At 32.7% G+C, this 23,557-nt stretch overlaps 1 protein-coding gene across 1 annotated transcript in view; it reads left to right on the forward strand.

Moving 5' to 3' along the window:
* Positions 1–23,557, forward strand: part of KIAA1715 (KIAA1715 ortholog) — a 56,441-nt gene that overhangs the window by 20,780 nt on the left and 12,104 nt on the right. The window contains exons 4-8 of the mRNA XM_012725462.1: positions 1,476–1,534; positions 6,622–6,662; positions 11,677–11,760; positions 11,841–11,892; positions 20,831–21,043. Coding sequence (XP_012580916.1) covers positions 1,476–1,534; positions 6,622–6,662; positions 11,677–11,760; positions 11,841–11,892; positions 20,831–21,043 — 449 coding nt within the window. The remainder of the gene's footprint in view (positions 1–1,475; positions 1,535–6,621; positions 6,663–11,676; positions 11,761–11,840; positions 11,893–20,830; positions 21,044–23,557) is intronic.

The raw sequence follows: 23,557 nt of genomic DNA on the forward strand, positions 1-23,557 counted from the left end.
TTTGGGTAGCTGTCCAAGTATCACATAAGAATCCAGTGCTAGTTATTTTTTGTTTTCATATCATAAAAATAAATTCTTATACTATAAAAAAGTATATATTACTGTGTAACAAATTGTCCCAGAATTCAGTAGCTTTAAAGCAAACGTTTATTATGTCATGCAATTCCTGAGGGGCAGAAATATAGGAGTAACTTAGTTGGATGATCTGGCTTAAGAGCTTTTATTCATACAGAAGTTGCAAATAAGCTCTTGATTAAGGTTACAGTCATCTCAAGGCTTAATTAAGGTAGGAAAGTGTACTTCTAAGCCTCGCATGCAGTTGTTGGTAAGCTTCAGGTCCTCTCTGACTGCCAGAGACCTCTGTGCTTCTCTATAAAGTTTCCATTATTAAAGTTATTTGTTCTAGCAAATGACTTCTCTCAGGGCAAATAATCCAAGGGAGAGAAAGATAACAGGGAAAGAAGAGGTTCACATACAGTGCACGCTGCAGTCTTTCATAACCTAATCCTGAAGTGACACTATTATCACTTCTGCCGCACACTAATGGTCACACATAGCAGCATTGGTGGGAGAGGACTAACAAAGAGATGAAGAGCAGGAGACAGGGTTCACTGGTGGCTAACTTGCTGGCCACTCCCAAGAACAGCCGTGATATATTTCAGAGAGAAGTACTGATTTTCATACTTATAGGCAATACAATGTATTTCTTTAAAAAAAAAAAGTTGAATAATATTTACACGTTTACTTTTGTTGTGTTCTATGAAGAAAGGAGTTTTTTCTGTTTCCCGTTAAATTTAAGAGATGACCTTGACAAGTTTGTGATTGGGGTCATTTTCTTTTAATTCATTTAATAGCATTTGGTATGTTACTAACATAAGACTTAACAGAATTTTCCTCAAAATCTTAGGAAGGAAGTATTAACTAAATTTACTTAAGTGTTTATTTGAAGGAAGATTTAGTATTTCTCTCCAGATATTTTCTATACAGTAGAGAAATCCTTCCAATGTTTAATAGGGAAGGAGCAGCTACTTATATTTATTCAATTTCAGGATTTGTAAAACATGCTTTTCCCTTAATGCATAGGAGTGGGCAAATTTTGTAGTTGATGCTTTCTTAGTAAGAAGGATTCTATAATATTTTTCTTAATCTTTTGTGGGTGGTGGTGGTAATTCCTAGATCCTTTTGCATGTGACGGTTGCTGTAGTCTCTCCAGAGAAATGCACTGATACATACAGTGGCAGTTTTGCAATTCAGGGCAACTCTGAGAAGACCTATGAGTTTTAGATTGAGAGCACTTCTTTCAAAGCACAGGTAGGCTTCTGATGTTTTCTCAAAGACTTTTGATTTTTAAAAATAAAAGGAAAACAGTGTACCTAACTCTAATTGGAAATGTGTATTTGTTTTCATTTTAATATAATTTCTAAGTCAACTATCCTAATTATGTTTTTTGTTTCTGAATTTTGCTTCTTCTGTAGCATCTGGAGCATAAGAACAGTGCTTATTTTCATCTTTTCCAAGAGAACAGAAAGAAATAGTAAGTTTGATTTTTAATTTTTTTATAAATACATTTAAAAAGCCCATCTTACAATTTATTGGTCTGTAATTGAATGGCAGTTTGTGAAATGGTGTATTGAAATTATCTGGTTGTTTACTGTGAAACTTAAAGGTTGAATGATCAAGTTCTATTTTTGTGTTCTTTTCATCATGTTTATTTAGATATTTTAAGTATAAAACAATAATGCATTTTTTAATCAAGAGATGCTATATTTAACCTTAAAATTTATGTTACTAATGAATACAGTATAGTTATACGTCTTTTGGTTAGTTGTATTATTTGCACTAGTTAGTTTTATTATTTGCACTGTCTTTTTAAACTTCAAATCCCTTGACTTGTTTTTATTGAAATGTGAGAATTCTGATAAGATCTCCTGTCTTTGTTCTGTATATGTACAGATTTTAAAGATTTTGAGGCCTTTAAACTGTGAATTATAATTAACCAAAGGTGTATACATTTCCATTTTTTAAAAAAGATTTATTTATTTATGCATACAATTACTGGGGTATAGGCCAGAGGTGTGGGGGATGAGATGATTCAACAGAGACAGAATGGGGAGCAGAACAGGCAGATTGACTGAAATACAATTACTGAGGGGAGCAGTAGGTGGTTCAGGAGAGGTCTGCCATGCCATGTGGCTCACTTCCCTGGCTGGCTGGGAATTGAACTTGTGCTGTAATGGCTGGATTTGCTTCATAGTGCTGTGCATTAACCAGTTGTGCCACCACAAGGAGGGCCAGCATTTCTATTTTAAATGAACTCTGTGACTTCTTTTCTTGTTTTAACAATCACTACGGAAAAATGTTGACATACACAAAAGTAGATTGAATAATATAATGAACCTTAGTATACTTACCAAAAACATAAAATTACCAACAAATGATTATTATTTAGTTTTACTCACACCCACTCCTCCTCCTGTATTATTTTGAAGTATATCCTGCTATGTCTTCCTATAACAGTCTTTAAAAATATATATAAACATAAGGGCCTTAATTCCTAGTTACACAAGGGTTTAAGTCTCAGCCCTATCAAGCTATTGGCAGTCCCTGCAGCCAGAGGGCTGACCCACATGCCACAGCAGACCTCTCCCAGTCTTACCTGGTAACAAGACTCTCCTACTGTCTTACTCAAGGCTCTCCTCAGCAGTTTATTTAAGTCAGTCCTATTGTTCTGCTCCCCTCTCTGTCTCTGGTGAATCCTCTCATCCCTCTGTACCTCTGGCCAACACCCAGCTCTTGCATGCCTAAATAAATCTTTAAGAAAAAATAAACACCATACTATTCTTATGCCTAAGAAGAAATTCTTAATATCATAAAGTACTAAAACTATGAAACCATTAAATTGCTAGTTACTCCTAGGTGGTGTCATTTATTTAAAAAATAATTTTGTTTGATTCAGGATCCAAATAAGGTTTACACAGATATATGACCTTCAAACTGTCCTACTCCATTATGACTTTGCTTTTCTTCTATCCAGTTGAGGTTCTGTGGTCTAAACAAATGTCCTCCTGCAGACACTCCTGACTCTTGCTTCTCTTTCTGTCCCTACTTATCTGGCAAGCCATCCCTTCTTATACAATGACTTGAAAAATTTATGATTCACCAAACCCTATGTTAGTTAAAAAAAATATGCTTATTTTATGCTGGAAACAGATTAGCTAATTTTTTAGAGGAAAATCATACAGTATACTCATTATACTTATCTATGACTGCAAATATCAAATGGGCTCTTACAGTAGCTATCCTGACCTCTTATGGTTCCTTGGTAAGTTTACATTTTTCTGTTAAGAACATTCTTTAAGAATGTATTTATCCTCAAATCATTAATAACTGCCTCCCTACCAAAAATAGAAATCTAACCAAAATAAAACCAACCAACAAAATAAAAATTCAAAAGTCATAAATAAAACTCCACAACACCTATCTGGCCAATTTCATCTGATAGTCTCACTTTTTGGAAAAAGTGGATGTAATGCATGAGAGCTAACCCCATCACCAAACACTGAGAGTCAGTGTGTTGTCATCTATCATGTTCTACAGGAAGATTGACCTTGATCTCATCTATGGTAATCTACACATTCATGCCTTGCATTCTAGATACTCTTGCTATTTCAACAACTTTACTTGTGCCTGTGATTATTTTCTCTGACAAGATCTGTTTTTGTTGGACTGTCCTTATTGGCATGTAATTCTGCCTCAATACAATCACCTAACTCCATTTCCCCCTTAATCTATCAGCCATTTCTTTGAATTCTTTTGAATTCTTTGAATTCTTATCATTGCCTCAAATTATCTTGAATCTTAACACTTGTAACCTTTACTACAGCTATAGTTCTAATTCAGGTCACCATCTCTTGCTTGCATTTCTGCAGTAGTTTTCTAGGCCTATTTTGGAAGTATAAAGCATATTTTGTGTTCTTAAACTCTCTGAAACATACCACCGAAAACAGCACAAAATCTGAAATTTTACTCACTTATGCCCTTTTCTCTAAATTCACTTTCTTCTATTCTCCTTGTTTCATTTGCTTAACTATTTTGGCTGTCTTTTCCCTCTACAAAATAACTGAAAGTTCTCTGAACCTCAGTTTTCTAATTCATAAAATGGGAACAGAAATATTTGCTTTTGTAGAAATATATGATACTATATGTAAAAAATAAAATTCAAATTTGTGCAGATGGTACTGATTCTTCTTTTTTAAACCTTATTCTTATATTTTTTCTGACTTATTTAATGGGTTAATTGCTAGCACAATATTGAATTGAAATGTTTGTATCCTTGTTTAGTTCCTGACTTCAATTTGAAAATTTTTAATTTTTACCATTAACTATGGTTTGCTGTGATTTTGAAAAACAGATACTTTTTACCAGACTGAGGAAGTATTAAATCTATGGTATTGTTTTCAGTAATAGTTAGGAATACAGTATAATTGCTCGAAGATTTGAAGAAGTTTGAAATTAATATGTTTTCTGACTATATTGAACTGATAAAACAGTAAAAGACACGAGAAACTTAAGAATCCTTGGAAACCTTTCTCTAAGAAAATCAAATGTATGCAATTTTAACTTACAAATAGGCACAGTAGAATGTGGTTTTTGTGCAAAGGGCTTTTTTAAAAAAGAATTTTAGGGTTCCTAGGGTCTACCTTGTGGTACAGGGGTTAACTATCAAGCTAAGCTGCAGACTTCCCCTGTTCTACCTGCTGCTCCCCTCAGCAGTGTTTTACAGTGGTTTGGTCTGTTCTGCTTTCCACTCTGTCTCTGGTGAATCCTCTCACTCCCTGAAACTCTGGCCTAAAAATTTTAAAACCAATTTTTATTTAGAATTTATTTAGAATTTATTTAGAATTAATTTGCAATGATTGTCACGTGAGAAAAGGTAAATATCAGAAGAATCTTAGGAATTCTATAAATACCTGTAAACATTAAATATGCTCAAAATAATATTATCACAGATTAACTTCAATATTTAGTAGTATATTTAGATATGAAAAGATATTTTCAAATATAAATGCATAAGGTCTCATTACAGACTAACAATAACAAAATTGTGCATTAATATTCACAGTGATGGGAAACACTAACTTTGAACCTTAACTGAAATGTTACATCCTTCACCAAAAGCGTACACCTGTTCTACACATAAATTAAACTCCGTTATGTATGAATTTGTGTTAATAAAATGTTTGCAGAAATTTTTCTCTTTTCCTCTAAATGTAGCTTTATTTTGCCTTTTGACCTGTAAAACTGAAAATATTTATTGTTTGGACTTTTACACGGAAATTTGCTAACCTTTGGACTAAAAGGGTAGCTACCAAGATATTTGTCTTGGTTTAATCTAGCTAAAGAGAATATTCTCTTAAATATATGAGCACATTTCTTCCTCTAAGTAAAAAGTCTGTTAGCATATTAAAGCCTATTTAATGTAATATGTTTTCAAAAACTCATCTTTTTATAAGTTTATTTACTTGGATTTTTACATAAATAATATACTTTGGGCATCCAGATGTCTGGTTCCCCTAAAGTTCAATGAAGAGGCAATAATTTTATTAATAAATTTGGTTAGACATTAAAAATGTTGCTTTAAATTCTATTTGATTAAATATTTAAATGAAATTATGACTCTTCCAGTCGGTGTGTGTTTATAATAGTATTTTCAGAGAAAAACTAGAAACCTAAAGTAAGTTTATAAAGTAGTCAATGGGGGGCCTCCCTGGTGGCACAAGGGTTAAGTCGCAGCACAATTAAGCTATCCACAGCCACTTCAGCAGCCAGCCAGGGAGTAACCCATATATCTCAGCAGACCTCTCTTGTCTGGCCTGCTGCTTCCCCTCAGCAGTGCATTTCAGTAGATCCAATGCTTCTGCTTCCCACTCTGTCTGGTGAATCCTCTCAACCCCACTCATTTCTGGCCTGTACACCAGTTCTTATATGTATAAATAAAGCTTTAAAATGAAGTAGTCAAATTGGCATTTGTAAATGATATCTTTTGAAGTTTCCACTATGTCAAGCTAAATAAACAGACAAATCTTAGAAATGCTTAATTTTGAAAATTAATTAGTATTTCTTTCCTTTCCAACTTTCTCAGGTATACAACTAAGAATTTCAAAAATTCTTCTTTATTAGTGTTCATTATCTTGAACTTTTAATTATTTAACAAAATAAATTCTGAATCTCTTTCCTTATAATGAGAACATATTTATTTCCAAAGTATGAAAAGAAAATTGGTACTAACTTTATAAATTAACATATGGGATGTTGAAAGGAAGGAAAAATAATAGCCTTATTTCTGAAAACATAAAAACATGGTTTTAAATTTGGAAAAGTGCTTCATTTTATGTTAAGTGTACATTTTTTTCATACTTGATTTGTGGTATATAGTTAAGGCAAAATATGAAGTATGTATGGGTAAAGGTAATTTTTGTGTCCATTAGTAAAATTTAGAGAAACCCTAAAATGAGAAAGTTTTCTTGCAGTTGATTAATGTATATAATTGGCATGATTTTTTTTCTTATGTCTAAGCATCTAAATAACTGATTTAGCTTTGATTTAAATCTTGTTTTTCAGATGAAGCATTGGATGATTTAAAATCCCAGAAGAAAAAAATAGTAAGTTAACTTTTATTTAAAGTTAATTTATATAAGACTAATAAATTAAAAACTGAATAATTAATGTTTATATGTTATAAGTAATGATTCTCCAAGGACCCAGTATGCTTTTAGGTAGCATCTTAGTGGTGAAGCTAAAATATGAATATTTTGCTATTTAATAATGATTGACAGCAAAGAGTAACTAGATGGACATTTGCAATTCTTAGAATCTATGTCGGTTGGAAGCTGAAGTAAATAAATTATATTAGAGGACTAAATTGAGGGGGAATAAAAAGTTGGGTGTCCAATTTTATTATTAGGGCCATGAAAAGATAAAAAATTACATATGGAAAGGCTGAAAAAAGGGGAGGAAAGAGGAAATGCTCTTTTATGTTTTTTGAAATTTTGTGTCAGTAGCTTTGATTATATGGGTCTATATTCTGGGGCTAATTAAATACACTTTTACCTATGTTGGAAAAAGGATTGAATAAGAGATGAAGGCCCCTAGATATTTAGAAGTTGATACAAAATAGCTCTAGTAAGTGAATTGAACTTGATGTTTGACTTGAATTTACATATCTTCTTTCATATAATTATTTTTGAAGTGTGAACATTTTTATTAATTGATAGCAACCTCATGTTGTGAAAACTTATTTAATAGAATTTAATCAGAGTCAAATGAGCAATATATTGTAGTCTCACAATACAATTAAGTGTGAAACTATTAAAAATTATGAAGGGTAAGGTTAATGTAAAGAATTATTCTGTAAATTGGTAATAAGAGATACTGTCTTGAAAGAAAATTTTTGAGGCTTTCGGTTACCTGAAAAGTAGAGGAAATTTTAATTTAGAAAGAATTCCTTATTTTTTTTTGTCTGTAGGATGCTGCTTCAATATTCTGTGAGCTATTTATCAAAATTGCACTGATATTCTTGGTAGTCCTAAATTGAAACTGAAATACTCCTATTGTATCTTACTATATTTCTGGCATTATGTACATTATGGAGCAGCCAGAAATTCAAGGTGAGGAAATACTGATTGTTCTGTTAATATAGACGTTGTGATATGGCAGGTTTGGTGTGTTGATGTGATAAAAAGAAGAGCTGGTAGTGGTGCTCATAGCCAAGCCATACTTGTCCAAAATGGAGAAATAGTAAAGCTGAGAAGACAAGGAGGATGAAAATAGAAAAAATAATAAATAAAATTCAGAAGAAAATTAAAAAAAGGTAAATGATAAGAAACCAATCCAATGTCAGTGGCGTCAAATCATCAGAAAACAGAACCTTGGAGAACACAGGATTGAGGAAAAAACTCAGTAGAGTAACAGGGTAGTCTTGGGGAAATTTTGTTAAAGGGCAAACCAAGCTATTTCTCTTTGATTCCCTTTGAAGGAATCACAACATAATAGATGTTCTTTTTAGCCCTGCCCTGATGATTGGGAAATACATTTCTGGGTTCAATAATTATATTACAACAAAATTTCAAATGGCATTTCTCTTACAGTATGACTAAAGAAAGTACATTGGCTGCTCTGACTCACTTTATTAATAGGAAACACAATTTGCATTGATTTGATTGTTGTTATTTGTAATACTGTTTCTTCTAGGAACTAGTTCTTCAGACATTATTGCCCAAGTCCTTAACAGAACCGCTTTGTTTGAGTAGCTTTACAGTTGTCTAAAACAGTCAGTGCTGAGGGTGACTTAGTGAATGAATCACTTAGTAGTGAAAGGAAAAATAAAGAACAAAACTTTGAGCAAAAGCTAACTGTAATCAAAACGAATTTTGTTCATTCATTTTTAAGTTCAAAGTTTAAATTTATAGCTTTATAAAATTGTGTTTTATTGTTGAAGTCATACAGAAAAAATAACTTCACTGTAAAACTGTCCAACTCTTAATTCTCTTTCATTAGTAAAAGTTAATGTAAGATAAGATGTACTTAGCACTTGCTATTTTACTAAGGTGGTTTTCACAGAGATACATTTCTTTAATCTGAAAAGATTTGTAATTTGTAGAAGTGTAATTTGTAGCAATGAACATGAATTAACAATAGATTAAAAAATTAATTATCTAGAAAGAAAAATAACATTGTTTTAAATCTTTAAATGTTAATGTTTTAAATCTAAGAACTTAGTGTAAATATTAACTTATTAAAGTTAAGCATTAGTCTTATCTAGAAAACTCCCAAGTATGAGTCTATGTATTTAGTCACATATTTTGTGGTTTTTATAAAAAGTCACTGTTCAATAGACAAACCTCTTCATTTGTGAACATCCATCCAAACAGCAAAACGAAGTTCCATGAAAATATGAGTTAAAAGGATCTCTTTAAGTAACTTCATGCAGATTTATTACTTTTTTGAACAGTTTTTCTAGGTTATAATTCTTTTCTCAAATATCTAGGGGAAGTTTTATTAGAAGTTTTGAGTATCATAAGACTTTAAGTTGTAGATGCTTTTTGAGGACAGTCTTAAAAATTTGACCAAAGTCAATGCAAAATGAAAGCAATTTTTCTACATCTAAAAAAGTTGTCATGAAACAAAGATAAAAATATTACTTGTGGCAATTAATGTTTTAAAATTTTATTTCTAAACTGATAATTTAAATATTTAGTATTTGTAGAAATGTAGAAGTATTTGTATTTAAGCATTTGTCCAAGTTTTTAATTTCTTCAAAATTAAAAATTAGGACATTTGTGTTGTATTTGTGTTTGCTTCTAATGTCTGTGCTGAACTATCTGTAGTAGGTAGAAGTAATTTTTAATAATAATAATTATGTATCTTAAGAAAACATAATCTTGTCAAGATAATGTTTATAATAACAACTATGTGTTTCTTTTCTTTTTTCAGTTAAGAAACACCCTGAAATGTTTAGCATAACTATATCGTAGAAAAATGATACACTCTTTGTTATATCATTCATTATTATTTAAAATAATATAAACATTTATGAAACATGCAGGGTAATTTATAATTTAGAGAACTCTGATAATCCAATTTCTCGTTTCTAAATCTGGGATGACTATGTTGGATATTTGGAAACACTGTTTCAATGCCATTCTGAATAACAGGTATCATTGGAAATTATTTTACTAGGTACTGTTGTGTACTGTCCTGCATACTATACATAATTAAATTGTACAATAGTGTTATACAGACAATTTTATATATCTATTTTAGAAAAGAAGAAACTGAGAATAACAGATTTGCTTAAGGCCTTTCCTTTTTTGCTAATTAAGAATGAAGATGGGCTTTGAAACTCAAGTCTTTTCTGACTTCAGAGTGTCAAGTTTATCTTCTTTCCACTGATAAGAATTTCTATTTAAAACAAGTTATTCATTTAAAATGTTCTGTTGATTAGCATGTTCATTAAACTGTTTGTTTTAAGTACCTTTTTGCTAAAAGTAAATTCAAAAGAAGAATGGAGTTTTAAAAGTGATTTTTTTTTTTTTTAAACACATCAACATCGGATGATGTGCCAAAAGTTTGGGGTCATTTGAACAAGTGACATTTTGGTTTTGAGTTTCATGTTGTTTTAAAGATCACAGTTTTCATGTAATCTTCTTAGCTTTAGTTTAGAAGTGTGCTATACAAAATAGTCACTAGCTCCATGAAATAAACCAGTTTAGTTCCTCAGTGGCACCGGCAACACTGCTTAGTAGCTACTGTATCATGTAGGTATAAATCATTTCCATCATTACTGAAGATCTTTTGCTCTAACACTTTTCTAAAATATAAAAAAGTGTACCAACTTTTGATATTTTGTATAGATTATTTTGGCTTGGCATATATTTTATCATGACCTCTTTCTATACACGTGCCACCCTCATTAAAGAGATGTTATAAAAATTTCCTTTAAATCAGAAAAATTACTTGTTTGGAGAATTTATCATACTTCTGAAATAGTAGAACATTTTTGTTTCACTAAACCAAGTAAATCATTCATTTAAGTATTTTAATTAAATATTGAGTATTTTATGAGGAATCTATTAAATATTGTGGTAGCATATTTTAAACTTTTTCTAAATTGGTAATGTGCTTTTATTACACTTAAAAATAGATGTCCTTTGAAATAAATAAGTATGCAATGAATCTTACATGGCTATCAGTGGTTATTGAAAAGGAAAATTTCCCTTTCCAGTTTTTACAAAAGCATGTTGTTATACACATTAGCTATTTGTCGTAACTATGACTGTCTTGTACTAAAGTTAAACTTCTGATATTGGGCTATAACTGCTAAACTGATACTTTACTAGTGATTACTTTTTAAATTAAACCAATGTATTAAGCCATAAAGTGATTTGAGTACATTGTAAATACAATGCTATAATAAGGAAGTATTTTAATTACAGTCCCTAAAATGATCATAGAGCTCAATAAAATTTTTAGTTAAATTCTTACTGTTTAGTATTTTTTACTTTAAAGTTGCTTGAACCTAAGTAAAAAGGGGGAAGCATTAGCTATTAAAGTCATTTGAACAAATTCCATGGCCGTTCTCCCAGTTAGTGAATTTTCACTGCATTTGCAGTAAGCTAATTGCTTCTGCTAATAAATAATCTAAAATCAATGCTGACAGCAGTTAATTGGCACAAAGATTTTATTTTGTAAAGCTCTTGGCTAACGACCTTCTTTAAATTAATAGCACTAAATGCTATGAGGAAATAAATCTAAGGAATTGCCTGTCATTTGCTTGTCATGTCTAATAACTTCCAATAATGACGGCTGATAGATTTTTGCACATTCCATTATTGAAGTTGGTGCATGTAATTATTCTCCTCATTATATGTAAACAATTAGCAATATTTGGTATTTCCTTGCAGTAAAGCTGTTAAGTACAAGTAACATATTAGAGGTTAGAAGCCATTTTAAAATTTGGATTTTAATTATTTGAATGTAGGAAGTCTTTCATGCTATCTGGATATATTATATACTGTTTATTTTAAGCCTTGTACATGAGCACTTTTATGTAGGACTTATAAAAATAAGTAGAGTATGTTTTAAAATGTGACAATTTATGGAATTTTTTTTTTTCAGCTTGAAGAAGTCATGGAAAAAGAAACTTACAAGACGGCTAAATTAATTCTGGAAAGGTTTGATCCAGATTCAAAGAAAGCAAAGGTAAGGCTGTGATATCACTATTATTTTATATAAATTACACATTTAATAGGTCACTGTAATAACATTATTGTAATTGACAGGAGATTGAGCCACCATCTGCTGGAGCAGCTGTAACTGCAAGACCTGGACAAGGTAAATAACTTTGTAGAAACTGCTGCTGCTGTTGGAAAGATCCATATTTATTCAAGTGAGTTCAAAAGTGTGATAGAGGTGTGTAAAAGCTTATGTAGAATGCTTTTATGTTAATTTAAATTTGGTAATTTGAGATGACTCATATAATAATAAGTTTATTTCATTTTGATTTTGACAGGAATATGTTGATAAGTTGTTGAATATCTGATTCAATAATAATTGGTTTTGAAAATTAAGTTTACTAACATTTTGTAAGGCTTTCCTCCTTCTATTATTATGGAAATTATTACATCTATATCGTTTATTTTTGAGGAGTTTAACACAAAATTTTGAGGTTCTAAAGTAACACTTTATTTAGGAAGAGAAAGTTTAGGAATGAGAAAAAATGGAATTACTGGTAGGTAAAAGTAGTTCTTTATTTTGAGGTTGGATTGTCATATGATCTGTGGAAACCAGCACTATAATGTTAAATATTATGCAAAATTTAAAAAGTCTCTTAAAAAAATTTTATTTTTTGTAGAAGTGGAATACAGGCCAGTTGTGTAGGGAGTGAGAATATTCACCAGAGACAGAGTGGGAAGAAAAACAGGTAGATTCACTGAAATACACTGCTAAGGGGAACAGTGGACAAGACAGTAGAGGTCTGCTGAGCCATGTGAGTCAACTCCCTGCCAGGGAATCGAATTTGTGCAGAGTTAGCTTAAGTGCTGAGATGTAACCCCTTGTACCACCAGGGAGGTCCATTAAAAAGTCTTATTTGAAATGATTATATAGAGTATTCCTAAGACCAGCATTTCAAGATTTTTTTGAGTTTACATTGACTTTTCTGTCAGGTCAAGGGAATGACATTTAGAACTTTTAGAAGTTTATTCTGTTATAAAATTCTATAAAGACCATGGCACTAAATAAACTATAATAATTTTAGGTTTTCTAATTGACAGGGCTGATGGGAAATATCTTATAGAGATATTAGCTGGCTTTTTGATAAAAGTAAAATTTTACTTATGTTTATAATAAATTAGGTATACACATCAGTGAAATTTCCACTCTCATATAATCAGTTTCAATTTTTCAGTTTTCTGGCCTAGTGGTCAGGTTTCTATAATTTTCACAACATCATGTATAACTGGTACTAACTTTTCATGAGTGCTTTTTAAGAAGTTGTAGATATATTTTAAAATGATATTTTGCTGTTTGAAAAAGTCTGTTCTTTTCTATCAGCCCAAAACGAACATGTAGTATGATCCCTTTACTGACATTGGGGAGTATTTATTAGTGTTTAGCTAACATAAGTTATTTCAACAATCTAAACTTATCTTTATTTAGTAACTTTTGAAATCCAAATGAGTATTTTCCTTCTGATATCATAGGGTTGTTATAGAATACCTGTTGCTGGTCCTTCTGCTTTGGTTTCCTGTGGCACTGCTTTTCTATATTCTTTTCAGGAAAATTATTTAATTGTTATACAAATGAATTGTTCATTTAAGTAATGTATTAAATAACTTTTATATGCTGACACTATGGAGAATGAGAAATGAGCATAGTAAGGATTTTTTGACCATGAGAAGCTTATGGCCTACTTCTTATATCCTATTTTTTTCTTTGAAATTATTTCTTGTGGACATAGAATTTCTATCTCCTCTAGATCTGTAGAAATTAATTGCTGTTTGTAACTTTTCCCTTCTTTTAAAAATTCCAAAATATATTGCAACTTTATTCTACTTTTTGAGACTTATAATTTAATTTCATTATTTAATCCTATCAAATCTCCTAAGTTTCTAACATTTGTATAAGTAATTTTATGTTCTGTTTCTGTGAATTTAAGGTCATCTTATTTTTTTTTGCTTGAACAATTGTTCTCTTACCTTTTCTCCCCTCCTTTTACCTTCTCTTTTCTTTTTATCCTCCCACTCATTCCTTTTTTTCTACCTTTTCTGAACTAACGAATCTTTGTAAGTACAATTATGACCCTTGGATAGATGTCCTTTTCAAGAGGAATCTAATTGTGCTATCCTGTTTTACTAGTTGTCTTATATGATAACTGAACTGGAACTTTTGATTCATCTGTAGTCTATATCTTTATTATTTAGTTTTTATTGATGTGTATTATGCTGGTTTATTTATACATTTTGAGGATAGTATTCAATTTGCTCAGGTTTAGCACTAAAAGGAGTGTCATGTTTACTGGACAATTAACCCAGCTAACCTGACAGCCACTCCTTTTGTAATGACTTTTCTTTTGAAAGTTATATATTTACAGAAAACTGCAAAGTCAGTACAGAGGGTTCCCATATATACTTGTGCCAAGTTTTCCCCCTTATTAGCATCTTAAATTAAAAACAGTACTTTTGGTTCCAATTTTGAACCAATATTGATTCAGTATTACTAACTTGAAGTCTATTCGCTTATTCAAATTTCCTTTGATTTTTATCTCTTTGTATTCCAAGACCGCATCCATAATGCATTGTATTTGGTCTTCTTAGGCCTCTCTGGTTGTGGCACCTGTCTTTCCATTTTGGGGATAATTTTAGAAAATTGACATCACTGTTTGGAGCAAGAGAATTAGGGGTATGTGAAAAGAGGCTGTAGAGGGAGCAGAGGTGGAGGTAGGGAGGCCACTTTGAAAGCTATTGTAGTGGTCTAGGAAAACATTGGTGGTGGCTTGGGCCTGGGATTAGTAAGATTGGAGGTAGTTTCAGGAGCAGTTAGATTCTGAATATGTTTTGAAGGTAAAACCCAAAAAATTCCTGATAGATTGGATGTGGGGTCAGAGAGGGAGGGAGGAATCAGACATGACCTAACTTGAGTGGCTTGAGTAGCTGGGAAGATGAAATTGCCATTTACTGAGAAGTTAAAACTGTAAAAGGAACAATTTTTGGAAGGAGTTCAAGGTGAGGTGAAGAACACCTTTGATTTTGGATATGCATACTTGTGATATTAGTCATCCAGTGGAGATTTTAACAATCATATTTTGAGAACGAGTCTGGAGAGCAGAACTTTGTGGGTTCGAGATATAAATTTGAGTGTCATCAGTATATGGATGGTATTAAAACTGTGAGACTGTATGAGATTACAAAGGACATAAATATAGAGAAAGAAGAGAACTAAAGGCCTCTATTGGATCTGTTTAATATCATAAGCATACATGTTCCAAATCAAAGCCTGTTCTTCACTACCTCACCTTGACCTCTGCATTTCTACCATCTTTGTAAATGATAATCCATCTTCCCAGTTACTTGTTGCAGACACCTCCTTCTCCTGGGTTTCCTACCTCACTAATCACTGCTCAGTTTCTTTTTCTGGGTTCTGACATAAAGATGTTAAGACTATTGAAGAAGAACAGAAAGAAACTGAGATGGGGACAGTGAGATAGGAACCCCAAGGAATTGTAGAGTCCTTACATGGTAAAGAGAGTATTTCTAGGTAGTGATCATCTCTGACAAATACTGGTGCGAAGATGAGGATTGAAAATCAATCACTGATCTTAAAATTGTGCATTCTTGGTGCTCCTTGAATAGTTTTAAGGGAGTAGTACAGCAAAAACCTGATTAGGTGTGCTTAAGAAAATATGATTCAAATAGAAGTTATTGACAATGATGTGGAGACTATTCTTTTCAGTAAAAGGAACTAGGAAAAAGCTAGTGGGAAAAGCATTTTGTGTGTGGGTGAATATACTGCATGAAAGTAATGATAGCATCTTCTGTGCTTCTGGGAATAGCCCAGAATACATGGTATAAAGGGTGGAATAAAGGGAAGAATTTATAGAAAACTGCATGAGACTGTAAGAAGGGCTTGGATGTAGTGGACAGGTGGAATTAGCTTTTTTTTTTCTCTCCAGTAGCATTGGTTTATGACAGTATACAAGTTTCATGTGTATAGTCTTATAAATAAACATCTGTACATACTTTATGCTTTAGAAGTGTGTACTGTTTGTAATAGCAAAAGGGAAGGAAGAAAACATGGGCAGATACAAGCAAAAGATAGGGAATTGTGTTCTGGTTGTATATATTTTCTTAATAAGATAATAGGAAAGAAATTATGGCCTGAAGAGAAGATATAAAATAATTCTTTAGGAGAGAGAGAGTGAATGGGCTAGGAAAATGTAGGAATTACATAGGACACTAAAGTCTACTTAGTGGTCATGAATTTAAAGCATGGTTATATGTATGTTTTCCAGTTATGTTTTTAGTTGCATGGGTACAGGCCTGGGTTAGGCAGAGGGTTGTTTTTAACCAGGGTTAGGGTTTTGCTTAATAGATAAAATGATAAAAGGACAGAGAGATGAAGTTTGTATCCAAGGGAGAAATTACAACAATGTATTATAGACTCTGAGTTCACCAGGAAAATAAGGGTATGAGAGGAACATGATGGGACAGTCTAAAGGTGTTGATAGTATATAAGGGTCTGTAAACTACAGCTTGCAAATAATGCAAGAGCTACTATTATCTTGACCCTATTATCTAGGGTCAGTTTTTCACTTTCCAAGTGTTCTAAAAAATAGCAAAGTAGAATATGCAGCAGGAAACTTTATGTGATCCACAAAGCGTAAAATATTTAGCCTTAACTCTATAAAATATTGCTGATTCCTTTGATAATTAATGGATTACATATATCCTTGGAGTTGAAAGATAATGGAGGAGGAAGTAAGGTAGAAAAATAACTGGGTTGAAAGTGAGATTCTTGAACTCGAGAGGGGTGCACCTTACTGCCAAATTTTAGGACTAGAGTATGACAAAGGAGTGAATGAATGACTAGGGTAGTCAGAGACTGACAGAATTTTTGGAGGATGCTGTCTGTTAGTTAAAAATCTTTACCTGTCCTGTATTTGTTTTAGAAGGAAACAGCTACACATTCTCTTTTATCTTTGTGCCTAACAAGTCAGTTGTATCCTACCACAACTAGATTGGAAATCAGTAAGTACTGCAGAAAACTCTAATGGCTGTAGCAAATGGATTAGAACTTCTTATTTAAGATGGTTTTAAGAGTTTACTCACTTCTGTTTCATGGTGTATGTGGAAGATTAAAATAGAAGTCATTAAGTACTTTGATCTTGATAACAAATGAAACAGTACATTCACTTTTGAGGGGTTATAAGTGTCACTGTTACACTTGTTATTTATTGTGTAACAGCCCCCACTTTTCTACCTCCCAAATTGTGTGATTGAAAACAACATTCATTTGTTTAGTTCATGCATTTGTAATTTGTCAGGAATAGCTATCTTTGCCTCACAATGTTGTTGAAGATACCTGATTGGGACCAGAGGACCTACTACCAACATGGTTTATCACATAGTTTGAAAGTTGGTGCTGGCTGTTTGATCCTCTCCACATGACCCTCAATAATAGGGTTACTTGGACTTATTCCTATGTGGTGTGGTGGTTGGGTTCTAAGAGCAAACAGTGCAAGAGATAGTAAGTAGATTTTGCACAGCTATATTCTCTTCGTCTTGTAGTAACAGAGTACAGACTCAAGGAAGGAAGCATGGACATCACACCTTTTCCTATTTCATGGTAGGTGAATCAAAGAAGTTTGGACTCCTTCATTAAAACTGCCACTTTGGGGCCTTTCCTGGTGGCACAGTGGGTTAAAGCACTGTACTAAGAAGCTAAAGCCACTTCAGTATGAGTTCGATCCCTACCCCGGAGGTGACCCACATGGCGCAGCAAATCTCTCCTGACCCGCCCGCTGTTCCTCTCAGCAGTGTACTTTGTCATTCGGCCTGTCCTGCTCCCCACTCTGTCTCTGGTGAATCCTCTCACCACCTCTACACCTCTGGCCTGTACCCAGTTCTGTATACATAAATAAATAACTCTTAAAAAACAAACAAACAAACAAAAAACTGTAACTTTGTAACTCAGTACAAGTAACAAAGATATTTTTATTGTTCCATTAAAATACCTTAATTACCATAGCCCTTTCTTCCATCCTATTGTTGAGTTTAATCTCCCCCTTCTTAAACTGCTGGTTCCTTTTTTATGGCATTTTCCTCTACATTAATGTGTTACATAATCCTTTACTTGCTAACTCTGAATCACTCTTGCTTTGTTTATGGTGGTTTCTTAATAAATGTGTTGACTTAAGGAAAATCAGTGTAAACTTTTTTTAGTATTCATGAGTTTTGTTTAAATGTCATAATAGTGATTTACAAAGTTGTATCTTGGCAAATTGTGAGTTGTGCAGTTGAAGTAGAATACAAACTGGTGTTAAAACAAGTCATCAAGTTCATAAAAAGTGAATGGTGAGTTAAGGAACTATCTAGCAAAATCTATTTTTTTTTTAAAGATGTGCTTATTTATGTATACAAGAGTTGGGGTGCAGGCCAGCAGTGCTGGGGGTAGGGAGTGGAGGTGGGAAGATTCACCAGAAGGTAGGGAGCAAAACAGGCAGATCGATCCATATTACGCAGCTGAGGAGAGCAGCAGGCGAGATAGGAGAGGTCTGCTGTGCCATGTGGGTCACCTCCCTGGTAGGGGATTTTGCTGCAGTTGCTGCGGATAGTATAGTGCTGTACTTTAACCACTTGTGTCACCAGGGAGGCCCCAAAATTTAAAATGCAGACCAACAAAGAAGTAAACTTAAGGAAAGGGTGACAAATAATGAATTTTATTAGAAAATTTTCTTCTTGAAGATAGCTTCAAGACAGATTCTTAATACACTGGGCAACAGAAATTCAGCTGACTAATACTCTCAATTTCACCTACAACCTTGATGCCCTTTGCATGTAACATAACTTAATATTCCAGGTTCTGGAGATAAGAACGTGGATGTATTTGGGAGACCATTCTCCCTACTAAACTATATAAGTTGAGTAATCAACAGTTGGATATTATTGAAGTACAGGATGAAAGTAAATTCACTACATAGACCTTTTTAAAGCTCATTTTACCATTTTCGTTGTTACTTCTTGGGGCCACAAACAAACAATTCATGGCTCTCAGCTCTTGTTTAAAATATACTAAGGATCATAAAAAATATAGGCATGGATCACATGAAAACAGGGTTGGGAAAGGAATTTTTGGGTCCCTTTTACTTGCAAAGATTAGAAGAAAACAAGTTGGTAGCTTGAGGGGACTGTAAATATTACCATAGGCCTGAAAATGGGAGGTAGGATTTAATGTGAGAAAGGATGATTATGAAGGACTTTGTATACAATACTGGAATTTGGAACTTTATGTTATGGACAATATGGAAAGCTACTCTGGAGCATTTTAGATCAAGCTTGCATTTTAGAAAGAATACTTTTTTTGTGACATGTAGACTGGATTGGAGAGAGCAAGTTTGAGGATATAGGAATGAAATTAATGCTTGTATTATTTAAAGGTATGGCAAGGAGTTGAAAAGGGAAAAGATTTAAGATAATTTAGATTTAAGTGTATTTTGACAGGATTTGATGACCATTAGACTTGGGAAGTGGGTGACTGGAGGCAGACTCAATGGGTTTTTGACTTGAGTAACTGGTTAGAGATAAAGTGTTTTAAGCAAGATAAGGAAAATAAGAATTGGTATGGTAAGTGTGTAGAAGGTAAGGAATTTGGTTTTAGATATGTTTAGTGGGAATTACATCCAATTGGTGTAGTTCATAGATAGTTGATTATTTTGTATGAAACTCAGAGAAAAGGTTGAGGTTATAGACACAAATTAAAAATCATTAGGAGGTATAGGTGGTATTTATTGAAAATATGAGATTGACTAAAATTGCCAAGAGACAGGAAATAGAATGTGTGATCCTCTACAACTAAAAGATAAGACTTATTTTTGATGATACATTGTTTTTGTAGAGTGGAAGTTTTCCTTTACTGAATTTATTGGCATCTAATAATAAAGAACACTTTTTTCTTTTCAGCATGTCTCCGACTACCTAGATTAATTACCCAATAAATTATTTAATAATTCTAGAGTATATTTTTTAAAAGGTTGCTTAAATATTTGCTGTTTCAAAGAGGGGACACCACACTTCTATTCTATTAAGAGGAACATTTTTATAGCCTTGAGGTCTTCCCCTGACCTCCATATCAATCATATCTTGAATTAATAGAGAATGGATTCTAGCAGCTACTCCTTTCCATTGGTTCTCACAAAGGGTGCTTCTCTGGTTGGGGTCAGCTGGTGTTACAGTTGAACTCAAGTTTACCTTACTCTTGACTTCCTTATTTTTCTGATGATCTCCCCCCCTCCCTCTCCTCCCCACCCCCATACAGGTTTTAGGAAACTAGCCTGGCTCTTAAAGTGATGCTATGCTTAATATGAACTAATTCTTTTAGCAACAATTTTCCCTTTGTTTATAACAATGCTAACTGCATGCTGGTCAACATTTAGACACTTCCAGTTTTGTTGTGGTAATCTTTGTAGGGCATTTTTATTTGAAGAGTGCCTGTTCTCTTGATGTCTACTTGTAGATGTACATATGTGATTAAGGAACAACTCCATATTTTCTAAAAGGCCTATAGAAGATGTAGCTAATGCCTCTCTACTTTCCCTTTGTGCTGGTCATTTTGGTGATTACTGGAAGATGGTGGCTTCTGCTGAAAGGACCAAGATATACTTATTCATTCAGTTCCTAGATACCAGTTTTTTTATCTTGAAAAAAAATTCAGTTTTGAGTTTTCACTACAAATTCTGATAAGCTTTCTTTATCATAAATTAGGAAGAATTGCTATAAAGGACATGACATACAATTGGATGATTATTTTAATTCTGAAAAATCATAGATTGACTTAGAGCAAGATTTATTGTGTATACAGTTGAATTACACATTTAAAAGAGTACTGTGGTATAGTTAGTTTTCAAAATTACATTTTATAGATTCCTTGTTACAAGCAGGTTTAATCCTACCAATGCCTATGGTGACATAAAGCTTTATTAAATGTGAGTTATTTTGTATTGGTTAATATGGTATATTGGATATTAAATCTAATATAGGCTTTTTATTACTTCCAGAGATTCGTCAGCGAACTGCAGCTCAAAGAAACCTTTCTCCAACACCAGCAAGCCCTAGTCAGGGACCTCCTCCTCAAGGTCCAATATCTCCTGGATCACCAAAGGACTCTTCAGCCCCTGGTGGACCTCCAGAAAGGACTGTTGCTCCAGCCTTATCGTCAAATGTGTTACCAAGACGTCTTGGATCCCCTGCTACTTCAGTGCCTGGAATGGGTAAACAGAGCACTTAATGTTATTTACAGTTTATATTGTTTCCTCTGGTTACCAATAAAACGGGCCATTTTCAGACAGTATGGAAATGGCATTTCATTTGGAAATAGCAGAGCAGTTATCTGATTAAGCAGGAGTTCCATATTCAATTAGCCATAACTCTTTACAGCTGGCACCTTGTGATACAGAAACCTATTTCTTGAGCTCATTTAACTGTTATGGCTTCTTTGTTTAAATGGCAATAAAACTTTGTAGTATTCTGTAGTCAACAATATAGTATGTCTTTATATTCAGCTTTAGAATTGCTCTAGATTTATATAAAATGGAGATGGAAGAGGATCCTTTTAGAATATGTTTATGTTTTGCTAAACCCTCTACATATATTTTTGAACATGACAATTATTTCAAGAAGAACATTCCTGTGTAGTGATATGCAATACTACTCTTGCTAACATGGGTTGGTAGATTTTTCATTTTTTAAGCTATGGAACCATAATATATCTTAACAGATATTTTAGCATAGTTACTACTATCTACATGCTTGAGAATTCTCATTTTTCAGAATGGTAGAGTTCTAAGGAAAGATATCATTTTGGATTACAATAGATTATATTAACCTGCTGTTTTCTTTTGGAGTATGATATAGACATGGAAGTCTACTGCTTCAGCAGGTAACATTATTTCATGTAAATTTCCATGTCAATTCCTGAATATGATAGTAAATTACCTTAGGTCATTTAATCTAATTTAGATTACTTTTGTATTTCATGACTAATTACTAATATGTAACTTTCAGTGATTTTTGAGGCTATTAAGTAGGTGATATCACGTATTCAGGACATTTATGTAAGAAAATAGATCAGCATTCTAAATGTTATTACAGTAGATTTTTGTCTTTCTTAAAAAAGAACTTAATTTATAAATAAAGAAAGCTGACTACATATACAAATCATAACTTTAAAAATAGTTACTGAGGGCCTTCCCTGGTGGCACAGAGGTTAAAGCACAGTGCTATGAAGCTATCCACAGCCACTGCAGCATGAGTTTGATCCCTGGCCAAGAATGTGACCCACATGGCATGGCAGGACCTCTGTTTCTCCCACTGCTTCCTGCAAGAGTGTTTCTATCTGCCTGATCTGTTCTCTACTCTGTCTCTGATTAATCCTTTTTCCACCACTCCCTCCTGCAGTTCTGGCCTGTACCTAGTTCTTTTATGCATAAGTAAATATAAATCTTAAAAAAAATTTTAAATGAATAAATAAAATAGTTATTAAAAATACTTTTAAATCTGACATGTTTTTTGAAGTTGAGGAAAATTAAATTGTTTTAAAATGACATAATTTTCACTAATTTGATTGATTTGAGATACCCAGGATTTTAAAAATAAAGTTACTAGATTAGTTATCTAATGAAAGAACTTTTTTGGGGTGGGGAGGGATGCATACATTACATATATAGTTATCTAACTAGTAATTTCTAGAAGATAATAAAAATGTAATTGTACATAAAGGGTTAGGGTTATGGAGGCACAATGGCCTAAATGTTGTGATCATGAAAATACAACAATTTATTGAAGATTAAGAAAAAACAGCATAAAAGATTTATATTGCCAGAAATATTCTGAATGAGTTAAGTGATTTCTTATAGAGAAGATTAATAATTCAGTTTTTCATTATGCCATATTTATGGAAGTGATTCAATTTAATGTGTATTACAACAGGGCTTCCATATGTTTGAAAATTAATAACCAGCAGGTACTTGATAATTTGCCAAGCTGTGTGAGAATGACCAGTATTCCTACAATGATTGCCCTTGTTGTTTGTATTAGTTACTGTTATCCATAACAGCATGAATATGAAGATGCATTATTTTTAAAGTTACTAATATGCAAAGGGCTTAAAACTGAAATCTGTTGTTTTATGTATCTAGATTTCTTTATGGCCCTTTTCATTTTAAGTTTGTGGAAGGAAAATATTCCAGTAAAAGTTAAGTTGGCTTATATGCTTTCAAAATTCAATTTGGCATGTTTAGTCAAGTTGAAAATTTATAAAGAGGAGTGACTTTTATTGTATTTTTTTTTTATTGAGGTAACTGGTTTATAACAATTCAGAGGTATAGGGTTACACTTCTTCAGATCTATGTTCACACACCATACCTACCACTAGGCTCCCAAGGTCCTCCACCACAGCCCATTGGGCCTCCTCTCTCTTGTTCCCTATCCTGTAGCCATCCTCTCTGGTACCTTTATTTCTATAGTCAGATTTCTAAAGTTTATTTTGGTTTAGTTTTACTTGTTCCTATTTTCTTTCTTTGTTTTCATATATGAATGAAATTACCCTGTATTTGCCTTTTTCCTTCTGATTTATTTCATAATCCTGAGGGAAGATATTTAAGGTTTGTACTCAAACTTACTTTTTTTTTTTTGTGATAACAAGTGAATGTTGCTAGACAAATAAGCCAATAATTTATCTGATAACATCTGATAAATATTAAAAATAATATAAAACATTCTTATAT

Source organism: Condylura cristata, unplaced genomic scaffold (assembly GCF_000260355.1).
Source record: "Condylura cristata isolate star-nosed mole 26May11 unplaced genomic scaffold, ConCri1.0 scaffold00002, whole genome shotgun sequence".
Lineage (NCBI taxonomy): Eukaryota > Metazoa > Chordata > Mammalia > Eulipotyphla > Talpidae > Condylura > Condylura cristata.